General features: G+C 40.7%; 1 protein-coding gene across 1 annotated transcript; it reads right to left on the bottom strand.

Annotated features, from left to right (window-relative positions):
- Positions 1 to 863: 863 nt before the first annotated feature.
- LOC129509909 (lymphokine-activated killer T-cell-originated protein kinase-like) lies at positions 864 to 1,836 on the bottom strand. Its single transcript, XM_055325823.1, has one exon. It carries the CDS (start codon positions 1,834 to 1,836, stop codon positions 865 to 867), a length of 972 nt encoding a protein of 323 aa, XP_055181798.1. The 3' UTR covers position 864.
- Positions 1,837 to 13,395: the final 11,559 nt, after the last annotated feature.

The raw sequence follows: 13,395 nt of genomic DNA, 5'->3' as shown, positions 1-13,395 counted from the left end.
GAGAAAATCCTAGCTCTACTACTTTCTAGATGTGAGACTCGGGGCAAGTTGCTTTCCATTTCAGTTTGCTTCTCTACATAATGGGAATTATTTATTTATTTATTTATTTATTTATTTATTTATTTATTTATTTATTTTTTAACTGAAGTCTCCTTTATTCTATATCATCCTACTAGGATTTTATTTTTATGCCAGAACTACAAAATGCTTAGGATATAGATTACTAAATAAAAAAAATATTTCAAAACAGAAAATACATCTAATAAATTAAAGCGAAAGCCAAAGACCTGGGGAGAATGGAGAGAGCAAGATAAGCCTTAGCCAAAAACATCTAAATACCCAGGAAGCTAGTCTTGTGAGCCATATTCTCTCAGCTTCTGGTGACCATATTTAATAATAAGCACATCAGCCAAAAAAGGCCAGGAAAAAGTTAAATGGCTTAAAAGATAAGCAAACGTAGACTTCTTTTTGTACAGCACAAAGTGCTAATTTCAATAGATCCATTAAAATAATATTTGAGAAATAATAAAAGTGATGGTCAGTCGATCCAAATTAATGTTAGGCATAGAGTTTCTAGCATTGTATTACTGCTAGTGTTTTATATATAGATAAACGTTCAAATACATAAGTAGCTGGTTTCCTGAACTTAATAGAAAACCTATAATCTCAAATGCTTATCATCAGAAGCATATTAACAAATACAACTGTTTAAATGTTAACTAGGCGCTGTGGTCCTAAAGTGGGTTACTTCCAAAAAGTCTAATAATTACAGCTTATCATAGTAACTCTATAGTGTATTAGAGTAAACAGAACAGTTCTATACATGAGCCACACGTAAAGGCAGTAGTCCTGAATATGCGGGGATCACTGGACATCTATTTCCAAAGCTTCCACGATGCGTGCGGCAGAAGGACGATCTTTAGGATCTTCGTTAGTGCATACAGAGAAAAGTTCAATTACTTTCTGGTACGTTTCATCCAGTTCTTCCATATTAACAGGTGGTCTCGTCCCCAAAGCTGCATAGTATGCTTCATCATCAAAGTCGCTTTCATCAAAAGTTTTATCTTCATCATCATCATCATCTGGAAGATTAATGTGTGGATTAGACAAAGTCATCATTTCCCACAGAGTCAGACCAAAAGCATGTATGTCTGCCTTGTCAGTAATAATGCCATTCTCTTCCAAAGCTTCCTTGGGTTTCCAAGGCTCGGTGCCAATATAACAGGCCTCAGGATCAGTCACAGTCATATTTTCATCAAGTGGCAGAGAGACTCCTACATCACAGATTTTAATTGTTTCAAAATCACCTTTAGTTACAACATTTGAAGACTTTATGTCTCCATGAAGCAGTTTCTTTTCTTGGTGTACATACTTTAACCCTCTTGCCATGTTCAAAGCAACTTTTAAAATTATGACCGCTGGAAAAGGATCTTGGCTGTCTTTATTTCGTTCTTCTATTAAGTCATTTAGAGACTTTTCACCTCCATATTCCATAGCAAGACATAGACTACCATCACTGGCTTCAGTGAAGGCACGATAACCTACAATGTTTGGGTGATGGAGGTTTTTCAAAATCTTAGCTTCACCTATTAATCTCTTTTGATACATACTTTGATAATGATCATTACATTTAGGGTTAATCTTTTTCACAGCCCAAGGAGAATGAGACAAACCTCTTAGAGATCTTTTCATAAGGTACACATTCACCCCAGTACCAAAGCCAAGCTTCTGCATAAATGAAGAGGGAGGAATATTTATACATGGAGTTGAACATAATGCAGATTTCTTTTTTTCTGATAATTTGCTTGGTGTCTTGAAATTATTGATTTCTTCCATTGTAATGAACACTCGGAGCCACGCCGGGGAGGAGAGGTCTTGGCCAAGCCGGTCTTGAAATCTCCATAATGGGAATTTAAAAACCTACTTTATAGGCTTGCTTTGAACTTGTTATTAGTGAAAGGTATTGTCACAATTAATATAAGCTATATCCCCTACGCACTTACATTTTCCATAGGATTCAGGAGAGGTAGAAATCTTCACACTTTCTATAGGACTCAAAATCAAAGGGAACAAGCCCCAAACGAGGATGACATGGGACATCCAACCCAGGGAAGAAATGATGGGGAGTCCCAGAGTTTCTGGGCTAGGAAAGGACCAGCCTACAAAGGAGCAGGAAGAGGAGCACTCGAGAAAGGAAAAAATGAGGAGCACTCTTTTTTTCCTTGAAAAAGAGCAGCTTATCAGAGGATCCAATGTGATGGAGCTTTAAAAATTTTTTTATAACAAATTGTATGCAGTAAATAACAATCATGAAAAACCACAGGGATAATATAGACCTGTATGAGAAAGAAAATATAATCACCTTTTTAAGTACACCACTTGATGAGTTTTAACAAATATGTACACTTGTGTAACCACCACCATCAAGATGCAGAACATTTCTCTCATGCCCCAAAATATCCCTCGGGCCCCTTTGTACTACATCCCCATGCTTACCCAGGCCCCGGGCAACCACTGATTTGCTTCCTGTCACTATAGAAGAGAGCTGCCTCCTTTAGAATGCCACAGAAGTAAAATTATCTAATAAATTTTTAAAAAGATTTTATTTATTTATTCATGAGAGAGAGGCAGAGACATAGGCAGAGGGAGAAGCAGGCTCCCTGCTGAGCAAGGAGCCTGATGCGGGACTTGATCCCAGGACCCCAGGATCATGACCTGAGCCCAAGACAGATGCTCAACCACTGAGCCACCCAGGTGCCTCCTCTATAACAAATATTTTTATATATTCGGCTTATCTTGCTCAGCACAATGATTTTGAAGTTTGACTCAAAAATATGTACTGATATGGTACGAATCAGTAAGGTCTTTTTTTTTTTTTATTGAGGAGGACCATCTGATTGTATGAATAGACACAATTGTCACCGCTTATTAATAAATCTTCTATGAGCATTCACGTGCAAATCATTGTGAGAAAATATCCAGGAGTGGAAGGGCTAGATCAAATGGCTTGTATATGGGTAACTTTCATTAATATTTTTTTCTTCAGGTTTTTATTTAAGTTTCAGCTAGTTAACATACAGAGTAATGTTAGTTTCAGGCATAGAATTTAGTGATTCAGCAATTCCATACAACACCTGGTGTTCATTATAGCAAGTGCACTCCTTCATCCCCATCACACTTTTCTCCTGTCCTCTATGCCCTTGGCTCTGGGAACTGTCAGTTTGTTCTCTATAGTTAAGAGTCTGTTTCTTGGTTTGCCTCTCTCCCCTGCCCCCCACCCCACCGTGTTTGTTTGTTTTCTTTCTTGAATTTATGGCTTTTAAAAACAATAAACTACCCAGCAAGTGTAATTAATTGTTGGCAATTACTTTCCAAAGTGACCACTTGCTAAGGTCAATATTTTTAATTTGAACTATTCTAGTGGGTGTAGTAGTACCCCACTGCAATGTTGATCATAATTTCCCTGGTGACTAAACGCAGGGAACATCTTCACATGTTTATTGCACATTCATATATCTTCTATGATGTTTCTGCTTAAATATCTTATTCATTTTTATTAGAATGTTTATTTTATAGTTATGGAGTAGTAGAGCTACTTTATAGAAGGCTATCTATCTATCTATCTACCTATCTATCCACTTCTGGTCTATGTATTGCCATTTCATTTTTTTTTCAGTAATAATTTATTTTTTTTATTGCTGAGTTGTTTTCAATTCTATAAATATACCATAATTTCTTTAACAATTCTCCTGCTTTTTTTTTTTACTTTTTTTTTATTGGAGTTCAGCCATTTCATTTTCTCAGTAGTTTTGTGAAGAGTAAAAGTTTAAAATGTTTATCAAGCCTAATTTATTAACTTTTTATTTTATGGTTTGTTTCTTGTATCGTAGTTAAGAAATTTTGGCTACCTGACTATCACAAAGATATTCTACTATGCTTTCTCTCAGAAACTGTGATTTTGTAGTTTTAGCTCTTGTATGTAGGTCTGTGATTCATTGTGAACTAATTTTTATGCATAATGAGGTGAGGTTAGGGTCAAGTTTTGTTCTCTGCAAATGGATGTCCAGTTGTTCCACAACCATTTGTTAAAAAAGGTATTCTTTCCCTCATTGAATTAACTTTGTATGTGGTCAAAAATCAATGACCATATAGATGTTAGTCTATTTTTGGACTCTCTTTTTTGGTTCCATTGATCTATATCCATCTTTATGCCATAGACACACTATCAAGTCCCCTGTAGTGTTGTTATATTAAGCCTTAAAATCAGATAGTGTGAGCCTTCCAACTTTGTTCTTCTTTTTCAAAATTGTTTTGGCTGGTCATGGAGAGGAAGCATTAAATACACCTAGCAGTCACAGAGTCTCCCGGAAGAAAAAGATGGGAAATCCTCTTTCTTTCTTTCTTTCTTTCTTTCTTTCTTTCTTTCTTTCTTTCTTTCTTTCTTTCTTTCTTTCTTTTTCTTCTTCTTCTTCTTCTTCTTCTTCTTCTTCTTTTTCTTTCTTTCTTTCTTTCTTTCTTTCTTTCTTTCTTTCTTTCTTTCTCTTCTTTATTTTTTTAAAGATTTTATTTATTCATGTGATACACAGAGAGAGGCAGAGACAGATGCAGAGGGAGAAGCTGGCTCAATGCAGAGAGGCCATATGTGGGACTTGAACCCTCGGACCACGGGATCACACCCTGAGCGGAAGGCAGATGCTCAACCGCTGAGCTACCCAGGCATCCCAGAAATCCTTTTTCTTTTTGATACTTAATGCCATTAGAGTTCCACAAGTAGGAAAAGACAAGAACCTAGAATGCCACTCATCAGGAAGGAAGGGGATTTCTAGGTAAGTGAGTGACTTGAGTTCAGCTCAAAGGATCTGAGTGCTTGGCTGCTTCCAGCACAGCTCACGGCTGCAGGTGGAAAAGTACCATCCATCCTCGATTGCTCTGGCCCAGTGGAAATAGGGTCACAGGACAGAAACACTGAACTACTGGCTAATAGAAGCATCAGGGGAACAATGAACAGGAACATAGAAATGTATCTCTTAGAGCAGCAAGATGGTGAAATAGGAAGTAAGTTGTTCAATCTTTAGTATTGCTTCATCAGACTTCAGAGCTATTGACTCGCAAACCTTCAAGTGAGGACCTGGGCATTTGCAATGGCCCTGGGTGGAGAAAGATGTGGTGTATGAGCAGTGATAGTGATGATTTTATCAAAATAACCCTCCAAATGTCAACTGTTCTATGGTAATACTGTTGTAAAAATTGCTCACTAGAGAAATTTAGAGACATTAGAATATGGGAAATGCTTTTGTATTACAAAATCTGTCATACAGTAGACATTTTTTGGGAAGAATAAATGAATGAATGAATGCATTCAGACAATGATGAGATGAAGTTTTTCAAATATAGTTAGATTTCTATTGCTCATGTTTTGATTATCTAGCAAAATGTAATAGAGGGGATAATGATTTGCAATTTAGTTTTAAACTAAACTGCTGGGCTTCTTAAAACAAGCTTTTGGAATGCAAAGTGTTCCTTTCAGGATCAAGTGGCAATAAAACCCACTTACTCAAGATTCCAGAGAAAGACATTTAGATCCAACCCTGCACCCTGAGAAAGGACTGTGGTTATTAAGATAAATACAACTTAAGCGGCGCCTGGGTGGTTCAGCTGGTTAAGCATCTGACTCTTGATCTCAACTCAGATCTTGATCTCAGGGTTGTGAGTTGAAACCCCACCCTCCACCGAGTGTGGAGCCTACTTAAAAAAAAAAAAGATAAATATAACTTGATACACATGAATTAATTTGTCCCACATGGTTTTGCTTGAGTACTAATGATGAGGCAAATGTTATCTTCTTTTATTTAAAATGTCTGTCAATCATGACCCCCCTGATGTAAGTTGGGTCTTAAGGCTCTGAGGAATAAATAACTCTGTTCAGTGACCTTGACCGTCTTGTCCCCAAAACAGGAAACCCTGGTGGGAGAATTTCTCTGCTCCTTTTCTTTTCCAATATAATCTGATGATATTTACTGAGTGGCTACTTCATGCCAGGATCTGACAGCTGGAGATACAGAGAGGTGCTGATTCATGGACCCTGCGTTTGGGGGACTCAGTCCAGTGAGGAGACGGAGTAAACACAAGAATCCATAGTATGAAAAAAAAAAAAAAAGAATCCATAGTATGTATGAAGAGAGGGTGTTCAGAATGTTTTGGGAACAGAGAGAGGAGCAACTAATGCTTTGCAATCAAGAAAGACTTCATGGAGAAGATGACACATGACATAGCTCTTAAGGGACAAAAGGAGCTTTTAATAAAGATGAGAAAACAGAGTTATTTCAAACCCATAGAACAGTAGACATAAAGCTCTAGAAACTTGTAAGAGGTTTAGAATTGTAGAAAGCTTGTAGAGGTTTCATTTGGCCTCAGGTCTCAGGGGCTGGAAGACCTCTGCTGTCATCTGAATGATCTAAGGTTAGGATTCTAGTGCTAACTCTGAGAAAAAAAAATAAAACTTCAATGTGGGCTCAACCGAATTAGCTTCTCTGGTTTCAGGTTCTTTCTAAACAAATCTATCTCAAAATGCGGTTGTAGGGCCCATTTCCCAGATTGGTGATCCAAAGAATGGTACACTTTAAGACTTTCTAAGGGGATGTTTGTCTTTTATGCTTTATTTTTTCTAGAATGAGGAGTCTTGAACACTTGGGATGCTTGGTTTCAAGGATGTACATAATGTTCACGTTCATCTTTGACTATTTTAGATGCAAGTTACAGAAAGCCGAATTCAAGTTAAGCTTTTGTTCCCAGGATGTGTAGATCACTGGAGAATCATCTTAGAGGCTGCTTACAAAACCCATGATGAAGTATATCCAAGAGAGAATGCCAGGCAGCCCCGGTGGCACAGCAGTTTAGCACCACTTGCAGCCTGGGGTGTGATCCTGGAGACCTGGGATTGAGTCCCATGTCAGGCTCCCTGAATGGAGCCTGCTTCTCCCTCTGCCTGTGTCTCTTCCTCTCTTTCTGTGTCTCTCATGAATAAATAAATAAATAAAATCTTTAAAAGAGAGAGAGAGAGAGAATGCCCAAAGTCTGCACCAAGGCAACCAACTTGTTTTTGGTGCCAGAAGAAGCCTAAATCTGAACACCAAGAAGTGGGGAAGATTGGAGGCCACTCCAGAGTATATCAGCACAACATCTTTCTCAACCTAAAAGAAACCGAAGGAAACAAACAAGACATGAAATAAAAAGTTCAAAATCTACTCCCTCAAGGAAATTGTCCCCAGGTCTGCCTTCCTTCTCTAGGCAAATGGCTCGACTCTCTTTCTGGGGACCCACAACCCTTGTACTTGTCATGACTCTGGTGGAGCAAGTATCTCCTTGTGTTACAATGGTCTGTTTTGTGCCTGTTTTGTCTGTTTTGTGCCAGTTACAGTCTGATGTGCCTCCACCATCAGACTGTAACTCCTAGATGGTGAACACTGTGCCAGGCACAGGGCATAGTAGTGAACAAAAGACAGACAAAGTCTCATTCCACACGAAATTCCAGTCTGATGAGAGAGGAAGTCATTAATGTAATAATTACATGACAATTGACTATTTAAGATTAAGATAAGGGCCATGAACCCCAAGTTCAAGTACAATAAAACAGAGTGCTCTAATCTTACAGCATTTAGTAAATGCTTATTAAGTAAAGGAATGAAATTAAGACAGAATCACTAAAAAAAAATTTGTTTAGTCTTCTTGATTGTAAAGGAATGAAATAAAGACAGAATCATTTAAAAATATCTTTGTTTAGTCTTCTTTATTGGAATATAAATTCTTTGAACATGGAGGCTGTTGCCTAACTCAGTATAGTCAGTATAATTTGAGCTCAGTAAACAGGTTGAGAATTTGACTTGCCATATTATTTATTTTCAATAATTATGATAGTTATTTTCAACATTATCCAGGATTTTTTTTTTGGTGTTGTTGTAAATGCCAGGTCAGGCAAGTGTCAGCATAAAAGGAAATTTATTGCTTCTTCTCACTGATAATTGATTAAGTCCAGGGCTGGCACTGGTTTTAGTCATGGGGTCCTCCTGTCGTCAGAATCTGACAGCTCTCCATCTTTTGAATCTGCTTTCTATGGAGACTCAGATATGCTCTTCTCTGGGTGATGACAAGGGTGGACACCAGCAGTTGTAGGCTTAGTAACTGGAGCACAGGAATAACAACTCTTTCCTAAGCCTTTTTCCTAGCAAAATCCCAGTCCTGACTCCTATTGGTCTGGCTTGGCTGTCTGCTCTCACTTAAATCAGCCACTTTAGCCAAGAGGATACAGGACACCTTGGTGGGGTGCTAACTGAGTGCTAGGGCTGGATGAGCTCCCAGCCACCCCTAACCCCACACCCCAATTTACAAATGGAGGGTCAGAGGTGGTTTTGCATGGAGATACCAGACTGTCAAAAATCTACATCTGCGTTTACTTACATTTGAGGAGATGCTGAAGAATATGAATCCTTAGATTTCAAAATCAAGGGTTCAAATAAACTTTTGCATAAACAGACAAAGAAAAGCCTTTCTACTATGATTGCAGAGTAGAGTCTCATGTTCTATAAAAGATCTAAAAATGAAGACTGAGTTGGATTGCTGCATTTTATAACCTGCCATTTCCAGACAATGGATAAGTAGTAATTATTTCTTCCACAACCCCTTAAAAGGCAAATAGAGTTATTCAAATAAATCTCTCACAGATTTGAAAACAGAGAGGTTGTGACATCTACAGCAGAGAATAAGACTGGCACTAACAGTTTTATTAACAGTTCTAGAGCCATAAGACCTGGGTTGAGACCTTTATTCCATCTCTAATAGGCTGTATGGCATAGATAAGTCATTTCATATTTTTGGGCAATGATGATATAACCTTCAGAGGCCTCTCATGAGGGCTAAAATATATTCATAAAATATAAAACTGACAGGAAATTCATTTAATTTCCTCAGCCAGCCACTCAGCATTTATTTATCCTGGGCTAGACCCCAGAGATAAGAGACTGTGCTTGAGATAGAAGAACCAAAACCAGCCACAGGAATAAAAGTTCGTGAGAAGCTGTGTTGTTACTGCCATAGAGGCATTGTTGGGAGGGCGCTGAGGAGGGAGGAGCTGATTCTCCGAGTGGGTGTGGAGGCTGGTTCATGGGGCCATAGAATAAGGCTTAAAAGTGGTGCAGGGGTTCACCAGGTGAAAGGTGGGAGAGGCAGGGGACATGAGTGCAGAGTCAGGTGTCTGCTCAGGGAAGGTTGCAGGCCTATTTCACAGTGCACACCCTGTCTCTATGAGGCCACAGCTGATTGGGCCAAGGGGGACAGAATTTTACATGCCTTCTTTAATTTAGCTGGGATATCTTATCAACCAGGATAACAACCCTGGATAATTCACACTGTAATATACTAGACATACTATAATATTATTTCTGTTACAGATGAGGGCATTAAGTCTTAGGGAGGTTTGTTAGTAGTCCCAAAGTCTCCCAGGAGAATATGGCAGTGCAGGCAGCCACCTGGGGTCAGTCTGATCTTGAAGTCTTCATCCTGGCCCTCTACCTGAGTCAACCCAACTGAAAGACATCATAGGAGGTGGCTGTCATCTCTGAAGACACAGGTATGTGAGCCCTCCAAATAAGATGCTCCTACAAAGCTCTGTTTCCTGGATCCTGTTGGTACCATTTCTGGGGCTATTCAGAGAAATTTGAAATTAGAAAAGATGAAAGCTTTAGATATGGAAGGCCACCGTGTTTAACTTGAGGCAATGCTTGCCAGTCTGGAGAGTAACAGCAGAGGATGTTTTGCCAGTGTTCCAGTAAGAAAGGTCACAGTACCAAAGTGAAGTCTAGAGAAAGCATCCAAACATGAAGCTTGACATGAGCCTGGGGTCAAGGTTCTGAGAAGACTGGCCAGGTTGGTAGGCTTGTCATAAACCAATGGTAAAAGGTGATGATGTTTGTTTTTTCCAGTGAGATATGGTAGATGAGATGAAGCTGTCCTATAATGTGGCTGGAGGTGGCATCTCCAATCAGAGGCCATCACAGGATCTCAACTGTGGGTCATGGATGGGAAGGTCTACAGGGCAAGAACACCATTATGGACTAAAAGTTTGCATCCTTCAAAACTTATATGTTGAAGCTCTAATCTCCAATGTGATGCTATTTGGAGGTGGGGTATTTGGGAAGTAATTAGATCATGAAAGTAAAGTCTTTATGCATGAGCTTAGTGCCCTTGAGACATGGGAGAGGTAATCTCTCTTTCTATAAGAACACAGTCAAGAAATAAGCCTTCCCTTGGAACTGGATCAGCCAGCCACCTAATCTTGGCCTTCCCAGCCTTCAGGACCGTGATGAATAAATTTCTGTTGTTTAGGCCACCTAGTCTATTTTGTTATAGCAGCCTAAACTGACAAAGACAGATATGTTGGAGTTGACCCTGACACAGAAGCCACTGCCCAGGAGCCTCCACAGAGCCAATGATGAGGGGTTAACTGACAGAGTCTGGGCAGCCGGTAGCACTGGACTGATTCTTTTTATGTTTTAATTCAAAATACCCTGAAATTCTTTTGAAAAAAAGATGAATTGTAATTGTGCCCAGTCCCTGCTGGTGTGGAGCTTCCAGGGGTTTGGGGCAGGACTGGGCTTGAGGAGACCCCTCCTGTCCATGTGCAATTCTTGTGTTGATTTGACCCAGCTCTGCCCACCCAGTCCTAGTGAGGCAGGGCTATGACAGTGGTCCTTAATCACTGACATGTGAGGGCTGCAGTCCATTCTGGTGCCTTGAGCTGTGGACTTGGTTTCTAGGTTGAGACCTTGGCCTATAGCTTCCAGTTGAGCACAGAGTAGGGACCTAGAAAATGCTTTTCTTTTTTAATTGAATTGGGGAGGAAAAGGGACAGACAAATTCTCCTACCAATGGCTTTTCTGTAGCACCATCTTTGCCAAATTGAATTGAGGGGTCTATAAGGATAAACCATGAGTGTAAATTCATCAAAATAAACATGCTGACAAAATGTCCACTCTTTTTATATTTACAGAAGGCCAAATACATTTGATTTTTAAAAAAGTATTGCTTTGTTACTGGCCATCTCAATATTAAGAGGATGAATCATATGGGCTTGCCAGAAAATAGACAGAAGTCTAGGATTCATAGAGCCCCAGTCATAGCAGCATCTGAAGACTGGAAAAAGTTATTTCCTCGTCTTGTGTGAGGATCCATTCCACCAATCTTCCTCCCTCCTTTATTCATCCCTCAGCCCCCCCTTTCCCTTCCTTCCAGCATATATTGAGAATGCACTGTAAGCTGGGTCTTGCCACCTGCTATGGATGCAAATGTGAATATGATATAGTGCTTGTCTGTTAGGAATTCATAAGGCAGAGAGGATGCAAGAACAGTTACCTTACAGCTCAGATATGTAGGCTGATTGGGGCTCTTAACCGCCAAGGAGTCTACTGATAGAATCCAGGGAGTTTATGAAGTTTTATGGGGGAAAATACACCTTTATTTTCATCGTCTTCTATCTGAAATTTATCATTTCCTTCCATTAAGGATGGATTTCGTATGCCTATAATAGAGATCACAGACAGTTTTTTTATTGGTTCTTGTCAATGTTTCAAAATAATATTTATTCTTATCATTCTGTCTGCACCTTGTGTCCACACATGCATCCTTCTGCAGGTTGGAGAAAGGAACAGTGTTCTTAAGTGGTGCCCCTAGGACAGGGCTTGAGGAATGAGATCCCTGAAAAATATTAGCTGTTGACTTTGAGAGGGAGGAAGGCGGGATGCAGTGGGAGTAGGAAGGACAGAGAGACCTAAGAAAGCAGGTCCAGAGGCCCAGGGACTGGCATAGTGGTGGGGGAGATATAAGTTGGGCTAAAACTTACTAAAAAGGCAGGACACAGTAGACAGGACACCCAGAGGGATTGGCCTGGAGCCCAGGGAGTGACCCACTGGGAGCCCGGACTCCAGTACCTGTTCATTCTGAGGTTTGTGCAAGTTACTTTGGCCTTTCAGAGCATCAGCTTCTGCGTTCATTTGCTAGGCCTGCTGTGACAAAGGGCCAAGGACTGGGTGGCTTAAATGACAAGACTTGTTTATTTCACAGTGTGGAGGCCAGATGTCCTAGAACAAGGTATGGGGTGGGGGTTGGTTCCCCCTGAGGGCTGTGGGGGCAGGATGTGTTCCAGGCCTCTCTCCTCACCTTGTGGAAGGCTGCTTTCTCCCAGTTTCCTTGCATCGTCTTCCATCGCTATGTGTCTGTGTCCAAACTTCCCCTTTTGATAAGGACATAGAGCCCACCCTCCCAACCTCATTTGAACTTGATGACTTCTATAAAGACCCAAACAGGGATCCCTGGGTGGCGCAGTGGTTTGGCGCCTGCCTTTGGCCCGGGGCGCGATCCTGGAGACCCGGGATCGAATCCCACGTCGGGCTCCCGGTGCATGGAGCCTGCTTCTCCCTCTGCCTGTGTCTCTGCCCCTCTCTCTCTCTCTCTGACTATCATAAATTAAAAAAAAAGACCCAAACAAGGTGACATTCCGGGGTCCTGAGAGGCTGAGACTCCAACATATCTTTTTAGGAGCCTCTAACGGTTTCCTTGTCTTACCCTGGGGTAATGGTTAAAGTGCAGCCTCACAGAGTTATCGGGAGGATTGTAGGATTTAATGTGTCATCTGTGTTTGTTGAAATGCATGGTATTGAGGTAACCTTCAGTAAAGGGCAGCTCCTATCACTACTACTATTCTTAAGAAAACCTGGAAGAAAGAGGGGGACAGAAAATATGGAGATAGGGAGGTGATAAGAGGGTGGGAAAGTATGTTTGGGGCTTAGCCAAGTGAAATAAGCAGCTGTAAGCAGCTGAGGCTCTGGTCTTCCTGGAGGGAAGGAGCATAATTCTTCACTAAAAAAACAAAAACAAAAACAAAAAACCAAAAACCACTGAGTGCACAGGCCCTTTCCTTCTGGGGGCTTGGCTCAGTGCTGGCAGGGGTGCCAAGGGCCTTCACAGACCCACAGGAACGAAACAGTCTTCGATTTTTTGTGGCCACCGGGACGGTCCCTGTCCAGAGCACTAGCACCAGTGGCAGACAAGGCATATGACAGCTGGAAAAACAGAGAGGTAGGGATGCATGTGCTGTGACAGTGTGGCAGTGGGTGCCTGGGCATCTCTGAAAGAGGTGATGCTAAGTAAGGAGAAGAAAGCCTGTTCTCTGGGACAGAAGTAGGGTCTGTGGCCACTGGAAGGATACTCAGAATCTCAAGAAATATGAAATTTGAATAAATAGAACTCACTATGCTGTCAGCCACTGAAGGTCTCAGTAGCACATGGACACAAAGAGGGTGGCTTTTTGGAGGCAGGACCCGGAGCACAGGAGGTCTGCTTTGCCCT

Source organism: Nyctereutes procyonoides, unplaced genomic scaffold, assembly GCF_905146905.1.
Source record: "Nyctereutes procyonoides isolate TBG_1078 unplaced genomic scaffold, NYPRO_anot_genome, whole genome shotgun sequence".
Taxonomy (NCBI): domain Eukaryota; kingdom Metazoa; phylum Chordata; class Mammalia; order Carnivora; family Canidae; genus Nyctereutes; species Nyctereutes procyonoides.
Note: the sequence above shows the minus strand (reverse complement) of the source record. Positions and strands in the feature narration are given on the sequence as shown.

Coding starts and splice junctions, on each gene's coding strand:
- LOC129509909 (XM_055325823.1), bottom strand. CDS start 1,836: ATGGAAGAAATCAATAATTTCAAGACACCAAGCAAATTATCAGAAAAA.